This window comes from Psittacula echo (genome assembly GCF_963264785.1).
Source record: "Psittacula echo genome assembly, chromosome: 8".
Taxonomy (NCBI): Eukaryota; Metazoa; Chordata; class Aves; order Psittaciformes; family Psittacidae; genus Psittacula; species Psittacula echo.
In genome coordinates this window covers 21,489,954-21,504,072 of record NC_137744.1, presented here as the reverse complement: position 1 = coordinate 21,504,072, position 14,119 = coordinate 21,489,954, and the positions used below count along the sequence as shown (strand labels likewise).

The following is a 14,119-nucleotide window of genomic DNA, read 5'->3' as shown; positions in this document are numbered from 1 at the left end:
AGGCAGGCTGTTACGATGGTAGGAGGCAGAGAAGCATGACTGAAGTGGTTCTCCTATAAACACGCTGAACATGTCTGAATCACCGCAAGCTCGCAGCTCTCATTAGCTTCTTGATTGAGTTGGACCTATTAGAGGGACAGCAGGACTGCTCATCATGCTAATGCCAGGGTGTTTCCAGAAGCCCTGGAGAAACTGGGCAGAGCTGGGAAGTGCAGATGCCCACAGGACTTCAGAGTCCATCCAAAAAGAGGCCAAAGGAACCAAAGGCTCTTTTCCTTTCCTTACATCTTCCAAGACAGCCGCTGATGGGAAGCTCCCATGGAGCTGCTGTCAACCTGCTCTCCCTGCAGGAAGGAATTGGCCAAAACAGGCATTATTCAAGGAAATTAAGCATTCCAGGTAACTGAGTCACGAGGCTCAGCAATAAGGCATAGGAGGGCCATTAATCTAAGTATGTGGCACAGGCTGCTTAACCCCAAGACATGGGAGCTGTGGCACGCTGCTGAGCCAGTGCGTGGAATGGGGACCCCACACGCTTTGTCCCTGTAATTAGTCCTTCCTTGGGTTCATTTTGCTTTTTCCACAGTAATGACTCTCTAGCTGTACATGTCAAACACTACTCTGTAGCAGCACGGCATATTTAAGCGGTGACACATGTCCAAGCTTAAGGAAAGCTTGTTGTTAATTAGAAACTTAATAAACTCAATTTATGATACATGCAGGCTGACAAGTCAGAGGGATAATGGCCACTTTTTACCCTGCAGTGACTGGCACGTTAAATACCATGCCTGGACACCATAAGGGCTTGCATCATTCCACCTTTTCCCTTGATAGCTGAAGATAATGCATGGCACTACCATGAAGATCCCCTGCCTGACCCAAGCAGGTCTTGCCCATCACACACAGGAGCTAGAAGGGAGCCACATACCTGGGGACTGATGTTAGGTATGTCAGGACTTTAGATACGATCTCCTCGGGCACCTCGTTGAAGCGAGCGTTGTCAGGGAGGGTGATAATCCAAGCCTTGTCCTTCCCTCGGCCACCTGGAATAAGGATAAGGATGCTTCCCTGGGTTGCTTTTGAAGAGGGCCAGCAGCAAGCCCAGGAACACAGGTTAGGTCAGAAAACACACTGCCATCATTACAGAATCCTGCCTCTGATTTCAAGCACAACACACATGCAGACGTGCTAGAAAGAAACTTCTTAGGTACCAGCTATTTCCCTTATTTACTGAGTGTACTTTACGTTGGACAGCAAAAGAAGGCAGAAATACAAGGACAAATCTGGAACCTACAGAAAACCATTGCAAAGCAAAGCCCTTGTTAATGAGTTCAGTGTTTGAAGGTAAGAGCATTTCACATGGCTTGAAACAGAAACCTAATATGCTCTTTCAAACTGCCTCAATATTTTATTAACAACCTTTCCAGTGGCACTGCAGGCTACCTGATGGATAACATCCCGTGTGGAGTATCATTTTGCCAAATAGCATGGAAGTTTGTCTGGGGTATTTAATTACCACAGAGAAGTTCACTGTACTCACCAGACAGAAAAGCAAACTCCTTCATCAAATCATCACTGATGTCCTTTGCACAGATGGGTATTGTGGTTTCTGGGGGGGGGGAAAAGCAAAAGCAGCAGTCAGAAAGGAAGCAAAACTCCAGATGTTTATCAATGTGCTCACCCAAAGGTGGGACTTGAACCTACCGCAGTTTCCCTCAATTATACATGACATCTCATAACAAAGGACATGAGGGTCTCCTAGAAACCACTGTTTCTAACGACTCCAACAGGGCAAACGCCATAAATCAGCAGTTAATGTATTCTAGCAAACGTACTAAGGGAGTTTGGGTGCTCAACAGGGTATATCCAATGTTAATTGTTATATTTTGGAGTTACTAACTTTACTCTCTATTCTGCACACTCTCCCAAGTGCTCCCTTGCTTGGCAGTGCAATGGGCTGAAGTTTCTGCTGGCATCAGCAGCATCCAAGGCTGCCACGCTGGGAACAAGGTTGGGTTTTCACACTGTTATAGTCTTTAATTTTGAGCAAATGAGCTTCTGAACTCCTGGTTCCATCTGCACTGGAAAGGCTGTGCTGGCTTTATTAGATTTCTTTCTAATGAAATAATGGGAGAGGCTGGTTTCATGCCACGTTTAGCACACTGACCATGGCAGCCGCAATGGAAGGTTACCCATGGTTTTACCTGGGAGAAGGAAAAGACAAACCAGACTGAACACAAGGGATGCTTAGAGCTGGTCCACATTTATCTATAAATGGAATGATAGCTTAAAATGAAACAACCTTGTTCCTGCAAATAAAGGTTTCCAAGCACATCTATACAGATTAGAGTCATTGCGCTCTCTGATAATCACATTTTAAACACTGATTATTGCACAGAGTCGGTCCTAGGGAGTAATCTTCTGGCTGTTTCAAATGACATGGGCTGCATACTTCAGCACACTCCAGCGTAATCAGTATTTATTCTATTTCACTGTTTCCAAAGGCTTTCTGCTCACTTCAGCTTTATCTAAGGATTTTTCGGGCCCTTGGTGGGCTGGATGGAGCAGCAGCACCCAGCGGTGCATGAGGTGATGGGGACCCTGCTCCCACATCCCCACTTGCCGCGGGCTCCTCTCTGCTCTTCCACACACATAGTTTTCCCTCTTATAGATAAAACTGTGATTTCTGTTTGCTAAGGATCAATTGGCATCTACAGAAACATTCTTCATTTTAACAGGCCGCAGAATGGGTCTTGCTAAGACAGAAGTTTGTCTTGCAAAGCTATTTCAAACATTCGCATTCAACTGCTTCACCTAACTCGAGGACACGCTGCAGCAACAGATTTCTCCTCTACCAGTAGATTTCTTTCTCCAGGTCAATAGTTCCACACTGATAAAAATGCGTATTTAATAACTTCAGGGGCTCCAACACACGAAGCAGATGATATTAAACACGCTGGGCTTTGAAAATACAAGACCATAGCCACACTTATTTGCCTCGGAACAGCGTGCGGCTGTTCAGCAGCCTGTCTGCCTTTGTAGTTGCGGTGAAGTCAGCCCATCTTCCCTACCCATGGCTTGGCCATGCACTAGAACTGTGTGACTCAAGTGCTCACAGGCAAGAGCAATCACAGCTACAGGTGTACAGGTAAATGAGGCTTTTGTTTCTGGTTCTGCAGTGTGCTGGTTTATTGAGAGCTGCCAAGGAAACAGGCTGGAAAAGCATTAAAACAAGCTGGAGACAAGTATGGTTGGGGAAAAAAGCACTTTCCCGCAAATATTTTCACACCTTGCTTTATAGAAAACAATACAATCTCAAAAACGCGTGTTTTAACCCCAGAGTGCAGTGCTAATTCTCTCATATCTCACCTACAATTTATCATAGAGTCATACAACGGTTTGGGTTGGAAGGGACCTTAAAGCTCATCCAGTCCCAACCCCCTGCCACGGGCAGGGATACCTTCCACTACAGCAGCTTGCTCCAAGCTCCAAACTGCTTCCCAAGGGATGACATTTCTGGAGAAGGGCACTCAGCCCTTTCAGAAAACCAGCCCCTTCCGAGCAGTCCCAAAATAACTCATCTGAGGAAAAACTAGGTGGGAGTACTTTACTTCAGGCAGTGAAGACTCAGGGAGCATCTCCCTTACAAACCCTTCCCATCTCCTGTAGTGCAGGAGAATCCAACAAGCAACAGCGGAGCAGGATAACTGCCCTTTGGTAAGGTCAAGGCACAACAATAGGCTGATTGTGGTCCCGTTACAGAGCTGCTCCTTGGCCATCAAACCCAACCTCTTGGGCAAACGTTAGGGAAAATCAAGTGTTGGCACCAGATTCACAAGCGTGTTGCTGTGCCTGAGGCATATTAGTGGGATGCTGCTATAAATCCTCTACAGAAGCATGGCCCTTGTCCTCAAACATGAATTTCTGGAAAAAGAGCAGTGAAAAGCAGTGGGGCACAGCTGAAAACAAGGCTTCAGTTGATGTGCATTAGCAAACTGGGGGGTCCTTATTTGGAGGACTCTCTTGGGACAGTACAGAAAAGACCCCAGGGTACAGCCCACGCTGGCTATGAACCGCATAGCCTGCATCTCACTGGCACAAGGCAGAGGAAGTCCAGGTTTCATGCAGGTCCACTCCTTCCTCTTAAAATAGGCTTTGTGATCATCAGCTACTATAGACTAGAGTTGTGCTGTTATAAAATCAAGCCTGAACCCTCTTGTGTTACAGCATCCCAAACCGCACTGCTAACCCCATACAGTTGGTATGACCTCAGGCTTTAGAGTCTTACTAAAAACCAAGCAGCACCTCAATGATAAACTGTCAGAACAGTGTAGTAACATCTTCGATATAGGCTCTAACCTGGGTATTTACAAAATGCTGCTGCAATTATTACATTCAGAGACTCCTCTATGGAGGAGATCGTTGCCATGACACAGAGTTTTTGAGGATGTGTGAAGCCAAGCAGGGAAAAGACAAAGGGGAAATACAGAGCTTAGTGCCCCATCGAAAAGAACGTTTTGCTGGGTCCTCTCCATAGGACCATATCTCGAGGCTGTTGCACAGATTGCAGCTGTGAGAATGATGCTCATTGTTAGCGATCCTCCCTTTTGAGGGGCTTCAAGCACGGAGGGACTTCCACAAAGGGTGGGGAGGGGGCAGCTACAGTCTGAGTCCAAATCCCTCTCATAAACCTCAAACGAACACTGAAGATCTTTGCTCTTTGGTAACTATTGTTTTCTTTCGCTTTCCAAACTTCACAGCCCCGCAGCATCTGCAGACAGCAGCTGTGTCACACATCTGCCAAGCCGATGGAGAAGCACTTTGCGCTTCACAACGCTGCCCAAATATTGTTTGCAGCTATAAAACCCGTTTAGAGATGGCTTTGTTGTGAATGAAGAATAGCAGCTCTTCAGAGGAGGGCTGCTGCTGTAGTCTAGGAAACAAAACTGAAGTAAATCAAATGAAAAGGGTAAAGGATCACATTGAGCTTCTCCAGGATCTGCTTCTTGTCGGCTGCTTGCCCATTCAGACGTCTACACCCAGCGAAGCAGCATTTATTTGGTGCCAAGGGAGCCCGCAGAGCAGCACAGTTATAACCTATTTCCAGTTCTTGCAGTGACTTTCTGGGCTAACCATCAGCCAGTGTCTGCCTTAGGTTGTCCTCCTGCTCCTTTGAGGCTAATGATGCCTGTAACATGGACCTACACAAACCAACAGCATTCACAGGGAGGTCTGGTGCTTGCAGGGCCCCCGTGTGAGGCCAGCATCAGTGTGACCCTCCCAGAATGGCTCAGGGAGAACAAGCAAGGCTGGGCGTGAGGATTAAGCCATCCCCATTTCATCTGCTTTATGCAGGAACGGGAAAGGAAACCCCTTAGAGAGCGTGCCCCAGCCATGAACCCAGTGCAATGCAGAGAGCAGCCCTTTCAGCTCCTCCTGCTGAAGCTGCTCCACTTGGCAAAATTAAACATTTATTGGGGCAAGGCATACAAACACAGTCTTGTCTGAGGAGGAAGCCAATGCACCACCCTGCAATGTGCCCCCCAACTCAGTCTGCATTGCTGTACCCACACAAAGCACTCAGACAAGCCCTGTGGCCTATTGCTGGGTGCACTCAATTTGGATAAGGGAAGAAGGGGGACATTCAGAGTGATGGTGTTTGTCTTCTCAAGTCACTGCTGTGTGTGACGCTGTGGCTGAGCACCTGCCTGCCCATGGGAGGTGATGAATGGATTCCTTGCTTTGCTTGCGTGCATCGCTTCTGCTTTACCTATTAAAGTGTCTTTATCCAACCCACGAGTTTTCTCACTTTGGCTCTTCCAATTCTCTCCCCATACCACCAGGAGGGCAGAAAGCGGCTTTGTGGGGCTCAGTTGTGTGCTGGGGCTAAACCACAACCGTGTCCTAGGACAAGCAGCTGAGCCTCACCCTTCTTTCTCACTGAACAATTCCCAAAGCCTTTGGACTCAACCCAATCCACAAGGAATATCCCCATTCTCCCTATCAGCACACCACGTCCAGCAAGCAAGACGGAGGGAGTGATTAGAGCAGAAGCACTGGGTTATACTGCCTGCAAACTGCCACCCAGCAGTAACCAGCACGCTTGCAGGAGGTCTGTCACTCAGCACGGAGATGAGTGACCAAGTGCCTGTCCCTTGGGAAGGAGCAGGGCAGGGCACAGCAGAGAGCAGTGTTCAACCCGTATCTTCCCATGGATCACAGCCCACCTGCACCATGTCCAAGCAGTGGCTTCCCTGATGCGTTCATACCCTGGAGTAGGATCCTCGTTTCCCCATCACCGCATCCACCCTCCCACATCTCCGTACCTGCCCAAGGATAGGAGAGGACGCTGTGTACAGGCAGAGCAGCGTTTGCACGGTGTTTGTGGGAAGCAGAGCCAGGAAGGGCCGAATCCTTAACAACAGAAATAACGTTTTTATCTATAAGAGGAACAAATGTGTGCATGGAAGAGCAGAGAGAGCCCCTGGCCAGGCAGTGTGACGCTGATGGAGATCCCGTGCTGAGCTGCACGTCCATGACAAGCAGAGAATAGGACATTGTGCTCCCCAACAAGGCCTGCTGTATCCACCGAAAGCTTATCCCCAGGACCTGGTCTGAGCAGAGAACTGACAGCCAAGTCCTGAGGCTGCTTCCTGGCTTTGACACTAAACTCTTTGGTAGCCGGGAGCAAATTGTGTCTCCTGCAGCTTCAGTTCCTCATTGGGAATGGGAACAGACACAAGTGCCAACAGGATACAGTGCTACCACAGGGCAATGAGCATGTCTGATGCCAAAGGGCAGAAAAGACCCCAGCAGCCCCCATCCATCAGGCTGACGTGGTGTCCATGGGTTGAGCAAGAGTTAACATCAAAGGGAGGGTGTTAAAACCCGAACTGACCCTAACACTGGATGGTGTAGGACCAACATGGACAGCTGGGAAAGAAAAGGTCTCCACAACCCACAGGACTGGTTTCTAGATGCACCAAAGAGCTGAAGGTCTCGGGATCAGCACTGAAGTCCACCAGCACAGACTTGGTGGCTTCCTCCCCATGGATCTGAGGCCAAGGGATCATTCTTCCCTACAGGTGAGTTTTCAGAGCACGCTGGCTTACAGGGACCAAGGTCCCATAACAAGGACTCCTAAAGATTCATAGGGCAGAAAAGCAAAGGGGCCCAACAGTAAGAGACATTTCTACTCAGTTCCACTGCAGTCATCCAGGGCTGCAGAGCACAAAACAGCCTAATGCTGCAATTGCACCTTTATAGCTGAGGTGACAGCTTGGCCACAGATGTAGACCTGTGGGGACCTTTACCCAAGGGAGGAACAAAGCACATCCTGCATCCATCAAATTCCCTCTTCTCCACACCCACAAAGTTCAGCCGCTGAAGAAACTTAGGGACTTGGTTGCTCAAAGTGTAAAACCTGCTGAGGTCCTCTTCTACATTTGCAATTGATCCCAGGTACACTGCAGAAGCTATCTGTGTAACCATCAGTCATCTGTAAGAAGAGTGCTCAGCTGCACCAAAACCACCTTCAGCTGCTCACACATCCTGCCCTGACACAGACACTCACTGAGGGTACTTGGTGCAAAGGCACTGATGCTGTCCATGGACCAAACTCACCTTTAGCCATCTCAGTGCAAGCCTTGCTGCTGCTGCACTAACCTGGCCCACTGCAGAGTGTGTAATTCCAGGTGGGGCAGCCATTCCCTGTGCCAAGCGAGCGACACAAAAGAGCCATTGAAATATTTATGGCAGAAAGCTTCAATACCCTCAGCCTGCTGCAAGCCCTTTGTGTCCCCTGCCTGTGGGGACAGCTTGTACCTTGCTGTGACTAGAGACTGCACGGAAACATCTGCATCCCCTGAACCCTGGGCACCAGCTCATAACTACAGCCAGTCAAAACCAGGTTTCATTTGGAGGAAGGATCAGTAATTAGATTAGGTTTATAATGCCTGTATTTCTGGAAGACATGATGTATTGATCCTGAGGAAGATGATGGGGCTTCTCAGCCAGTTCTGTCAATAGGCTAATGGCAAACCTCCACCTGCCACATGCAGACCTCCCCGTTTGCACACACTGAACAGAGGTGCTTGCAAACCCCACTTGTGCAGGGTGGCTGAGCTGCCACTTCCATCAGCACAATCCCTGGCAGTGTTCAAGGCCAGGTTGGACACAGGGGCTTGGAGCAAGCTGCTCTAGTGGAAGGGGTCCCTGCCCGTGGCAGGGGTTGGAGCTGGAGGAGCTTTGAGGTCCGTTCAACACAAACCAGGCTGGGATTCTATGAAGTTCCAGTTCAGCAAAGCAAAGGGTGTTTTCGTCAGAGACATAAGGGCAGCAGTCACCACACCACTGCTTCAAAGGAACCCAGCCCCAGCACACCCATGCCTTGTGCAAGATAGGCACCGGCCCCCCAGTACAGCCACCACCCTCCATGGCCGCATGGGCATGAACACAGACCCCTCTTCCCCAAATCACTACCATTACAGTCCATATGTGAGCACACTGCAGTGAAAACTGTGAGCATCACCTCACGTCACAGATGAGAAATCAAAGCACTTACACCAGGCAAAAACACATTAAAACCACCCAGGGATCCAAAAAGACAGTGGAAAGCCTCAAGAGGGTTAATCCAGCACTAGGTGTGATGGGTTGGTCACCACGCCAGGCTCAAGGACTCCTTAAATGAACCTTTGTCAGCCTAGGGAGGATATTTTAAGGAAAGGCTCACTCTTTGCAAGCCCTTCCTTTTATCTCTCCCCAAGCACCTACTCCAGCACAGCGTAGGAGGCAGGATACGGCACCAGATGGTCCTCTCGTCTGACCTAGTGGCTGTGCTTCTCCACCGAGGCCTTCTAGGGCTTGTCTGCAGTGGATGCTTCAGCAGAGAGACATCTCCATCCCCCAAAGCTGGGAGTGTGCTCAGCTAAGAAACCATGCAGCAAAACCACCCTGAAATGAAGCTTCTGGAGGACTGGAATGACCTTTTCAAAAGGCTTTAGATTTATATACACTGAGGAGAAGAGTACAAATGCAAAGGAAAATGATGTGAAAGAAAATATAAAGATAAGAAATAGGGAGAAAATGTTAGTGCAGAGCAGACTTGCAGACCATCATGCAGGCAGCTGAATCATCACCTTACAGCAGGAGCTGAGCAGCCATTGAAGAGGGATTGGATGTACTGCATCCAAGCATGCATAGAGTGACCCTGGATCAGACCCCACAGCAGGAGCCTCCACTCCTGGGCATCCCTCCAGCAACCACCCATCAGGAACCACTGGCTGACAGCAGGAGCACCCAAAGCACTGGTGTGGCACATCTGTGGTACCTTACTGACACACCAAACCAGCACAACCTCCTTCTGCTCACCATGGAGCAGTGGGGCAGCCAGCTCAGGATCCCACCTTTATGGGAATACCATCCACCAAGTCAGTTTTGGGAGCTGAAGTGAGCACAGAAGTGTCCCCAAGAGCCAGGGCTGAGCCATGCTGACAGCAAGGGATGCTCATGGGAGGTCGAAAGGTCCAGGGTGTCCCCGTGTGATGGAGACCACTGAGGTTTCCTGGGGGGTGGAATCTCTTCCCATTTAGATTTGACAGCTGACAAACTGGAAGCTTCACTCAGAAAAGGCAAAGCAAAACTCAACTTCATGGCAAGAAGGCTTGTGTGTTCCGGAAGATCCACTAATGCACATGAACAAGATACTGGATGCTCCCATGTTTCCATGACCAGTCAGATAAACTATCTATCTTCTTGCATCACCCCAAACCTAAGTGAAAAGTGGGAAAGATAAAAGCCAGCTCCACTATACACGAATTTACATCGACTGCAAGAAACGTAATACAAGTTTCTCAACACCCACCCGTGTGGATTCAAACGCAGTGTGGGAGCTGAGAAAATCCAGTTCCTTGCGTTTCTGCTACTTAGGAGCCTCAATGTACTTTTAGTTGTCTCCTAGCCCCAGTTTCAGTCATTATGAAAGGCTCAGGAGCACATCAGCACCAGAGCAACGTTTGCCATCTGTGCACGTTTAGCATCTGCCACCAGAACGCACCTTCCTGGCCAACATCAGCAGCCTCCAAACCACAGCCCATTCAGAACTAAAGACTTCCAAAGCCAAATGAAACCATCATAAAAGCATACACACCTCAAGCACTTTCCCATCATCATTCAACCGCATGCAAGTGGTGTTTTTTTCCAAGCCAAATTCTAGCTTTGTGCACAAAGCAACCCTTGGGAGATACAACAGCAGTGAAGGACCCCATCACCTGCCTGGGAACATGGAATTCAGTTCACTGAAGTCAACGGAACAACGGATTTGCTTTTATAGCTCATAGAGCCAGGAAACTGAACGGTGCAGCCAGGTTCCCACAATGGCATCACCTGGAAACTTGGCTGCAAAGTGTTCAAGGCCAGGTTGGACAGGGCTTGGAGCAACCTGCTGTAGTGGAATGGGTCCCTGCCCGTGGCAGGGAGCTGGGACTGGATGAGTGTGGGACCCGAGATGCACTCACCACACATACCGAAACAAGCAGCATCACACCAACATGTGTCAGCCAGCACAAAGTTGCCTGTTTGCAGCTCTAGGATCTCCCTGCAAGTCCTATCCACCAAACCTGGCTTCAACAAAAGGCTCCTACCACAAGCACAGCCACTGACATCGAGCTCTGACCTTCCTGTCTCCAAGGGAAGCTCCATGTCTCCAAGCATCCTCCAGTTTGATGCCAAAGACAGCACTTCGGAAGAGTCCTTCTTCCCTTTCCCCCCCATATTTCCACTTCAACAACACTTCAATTGCTTTCCTCCTACTCAGCCCTGCTGTCACTTCACTTTTGTCCTGCTAAATGACTGATAAACCATTAAACTGTGGTTGTAGCAAATGGGATGTAGGGAGAGGAAGCACATCCCACATACTACTGATTGCTCCCAGACTACTACTGCTCCGCGGTCCACTCAACAGGGTCTGCTCTGATGGCAGCAGAGAGCTTCCATAGGGAGGAAGCCCAAGCCATTGTAGAGATGAGAATGGCTGTAAAAGGCTTGGGATTTATACAGGCTTATCCCAGGTATGGGGGAAACAATACCTACTGGAAACAACCAAGTTTCCTGCACCAGTGCACGAAGGGAAATGGTTAAAGCATGGTCCCAAATCAGGCTGAATGCTCAGAAATCAGCCATGAGGAGAGAAAGAAAACCTTCTGATTTACTTTTAATCTCATGATTTAGGGAGCCTTACTCCACTTTGTATCTTTTTCAATATCTCATCTTAAGATTCTGTGTAGATGCCAAACAGCATGTCCAGACCCTGCAGCTATAACCACACAAACGTGCCTTTGTGGAGGTGTCTTGATTCCCTATGAGCATCATACAAAGGTCGTCTGCCAAGAGCTGGTCAGAAGACAGGGTTCATGCTAAGGGAAACCCGCTGCCCGCTCTCACCCATCACATTGCTCATAGAAGACGCTGTTCACTATCTGCATCCCCATCCTCGTGTCACCCCGCTCCTGTTCCAGCATGTGGGTGTTCCATTGCTGGTACCAGCACGAGGAGGATCAGACTGTTTTAATCACATCCGTTCCAGCAGCACCCTGTGCTATCTGACCCCACCACCCCTGTCTCTGTTTCCCTACTCCTTATGGAGGGTGCAGGCAAAGGAGCAGGGCAGCAGGGGTCCAACAAGGCAGGACCACAGCAATAGAAGGTGCTCTCATGGGCATCATCCCACAGGGCATTATAACACAAGCAGCTTCTGAGAAGCAGGTGACACATTGGTGAGGTCCTCACCTATGACTTATACTCCCAACACATTCCTCCTGCCCCCCAAACTGTGCTCTGGAACAAGACTGGAAGCATTCCTGGGGGTCAGTGTGTCTTTGGTGTGCCTGGCAGGGCTCCAGGCTGTGGACAAGTGAGGAACGATGAGTGCCTTCACCGCCTGACAAGGTACGCATCCCATAGAAAGGCTGGAGCACCCCAGAATGCCACCACATATCCGGCATTCTGAAAGACCATTGCAAGAAAAGCCACTGCTCTCCCCGCAAGGGAACAACATAAAGAAGTCAGGGCTCCACAGTCCACGAGCACATCGCTGTCCATCCAAAGAGGCAGGAGAGCAGCTTACAGCCAGGGGGTAACGAATCACATTGCATTTGCTTCTCGCATGGAGGGTCTGCAGCCATACAGCACAGCAACATCATCACCAATCAGTGCATTCCCCAACACAGCCTGGGACTGAGCGAGATTTAAAGCCCAAGGGATGAGAGAGAGAACAGGGGGAGTCTGACAGCGACACTTCACACACATCCACTGCTTTTCCACTTCAGAAACTGGGAAAGGCACAACACAGTCCTCAGGCTAAGGTGCGACTTCCCAGGGAAGACTTCTTTAGGTCTGCCCACGGGGAACCTGAGAGAGGGGATTAACACCGGCAAATACCCGAAAACAATCTCCCTTCTTCCCATGGCATTTCGAGCCGTGCATTCCAGTACAAGGACACACCAGCACCACAATGCGAACAGCTTCTCCTTACAAACCCGTCCTACACGTACCACGCAGGACATCACAACAACTATCACCCCGGCTCCTCATCCCTCCCCGAGGCTCCCCGGCGGCCGGGTACCAACGAGCCCCCCTCCCCGTCTCGGTTCCCGGTGCCCCTCCGCGGAGCCGGGAGCCGCGTCCCGCCCGGCGCAGAGGGATGTCCGGGTAAGCCGCTCTCTCCGCGGGTACCTGTGCCCCCAGCACCGGCACTCACCGGCGGCGGCGGCCTCCAGCAGCGCGGCGGCCCGCAGCAGGCAGTAGTAGCGCTCCATCTCCCCCGCCGAGGTGCCCCCCGGCGGCGGGCGGGCCGGGGCCAGGGCCATGCCCCGCGGCTCCGCTCCGCCGCCCGCACCGCTCCGCTGCCGCCGCCCCGGGCCCGCGCGGCCGCCGAGGCGGGGCCGGGGGAAGCGAGCGGCCGCCGCCACGGCCCCGACACCGCCTCTGCCCGCCCCTAGCACCGCCCCCAGCACCGCCCGCTGCCGAGCGCCGCTGGTGCCGTGATTCCTGCTTTGATCACCTCCCTTTTCTCCACTTTTTATCCCCATTTTATCCCTTTTATCCCTCCCCTCCATTCCCCGTTCTTCTTTTTTCCCCCTTTTTCTTCCCCCTCTTTCTTTCATTTTTTTCCTTTTTTTAATATTTTTCATTTTTTTGGTTTTCCCCATTTTTCTATTTTCCCTTTTTTTCCCTTTCTTCCTTTTTTTTGTTTTCTTTCCCTTTTTTCCTTTTTTGTTCTATTTTTGTTTTCTCTTTTCCTTTTTTGTTTTTCCCTTTTTCCTGTTCCCCCCCTTTTTTTTTTCCCTTTTATTTCCCTTTCTTCCCTTTTCCCATTTTTTATTTTTTTATTTTTCCTTTTTTCCCTTTTTTCTTTCCTTTTTTTCTGTTTTTCTTCCCTTTCCCCCCCTTTTTTTTCCTTATTTCCTTTATTTTCCTTTTCCTTTTCCCCCCCTTTTTTTCCCTTTTCCCATTTTTGTTTCTAATTCCCGGCTGCTCCCCACTGTCCCAGCACACCCCCAGCAGCCAAACCCCCTCCGCACCTTTCTCCCTATAGCACTTCACTACGAAGAAACCCATTAAAACACAAACAGTGTTTTCCTGCAAGCACCATTCAAGCAAATTCCTCGACCAACACATGGGTACATGAAGCCATTCCACAGCCAGGGCTGGGCAGAGCTCTAAGCACAGCACCGGCCTGACACACCGGCCTCAGTTTCCCCAATGCTGAGGTTCAAACGATGCCAGCTCATTCTCAGCCGGAGCCTGAACAGCCCAGGAAGGCAGAACAGAGAAGTGGATGGTCCTGTTTTTCCAAAAGAGCCTTTTAATTACGCTCCTGCCTGGAATAGCCACCTTTTCCCAGCACTCCAGCAGGCAGGGCCATTAATCCAGGAGCCGAGGTCTCACAATGGTACTATGAGAAACACCGTCTTTTGGCAGACCTTGTCCTTTCCTACGCTGACCCGTTCAATCAGTGCTCCTCATTCCTACCACAGCAGATCCTCACTAACTGAACAACAGGCAATGTTCTGTCTGGTTATAAAGCACATCTTGTGTGACATGGAGGGTTCATCAAAACACC

At 49.9% G+C, this 14,119-nt stretch overlaps 1 protein-coding gene across 1 annotated transcript in view; it reads right to left on the bottom strand.

Moving 5' to 3' along the window:
- MCF2 (MCF.2 cell line derived transforming sequence) overlaps nucleotides 1–14,028 on the bottom strand; it is a 56,032-nt gene extending 42,004 nt beyond the window's left edge. Inside the window, exons 1-3 of the mRNA XM_080625035.1 lie at nucleotides 12,755–14,028; nucleotides 1,541–1,609; nucleotides 929–1,043 (exon numbers count right to left, since the gene is read on the bottom strand). Of these exons, the coding sequence (XP_080481161.1) occupies nucleotides 929–1,043; nucleotides 1,541–1,609; nucleotides 12,755–13,205 (635 nt within the window). The 5' untranslated portion in view covers nucleotides 13,206–14,028. The remainder of the gene's footprint in view (nucleotides 1–928; nucleotides 1,044–1,540; nucleotides 1,610–12,754) is intronic.
- Nucleotides 14,029–14,119: the final 91 nt, after the last annotated feature.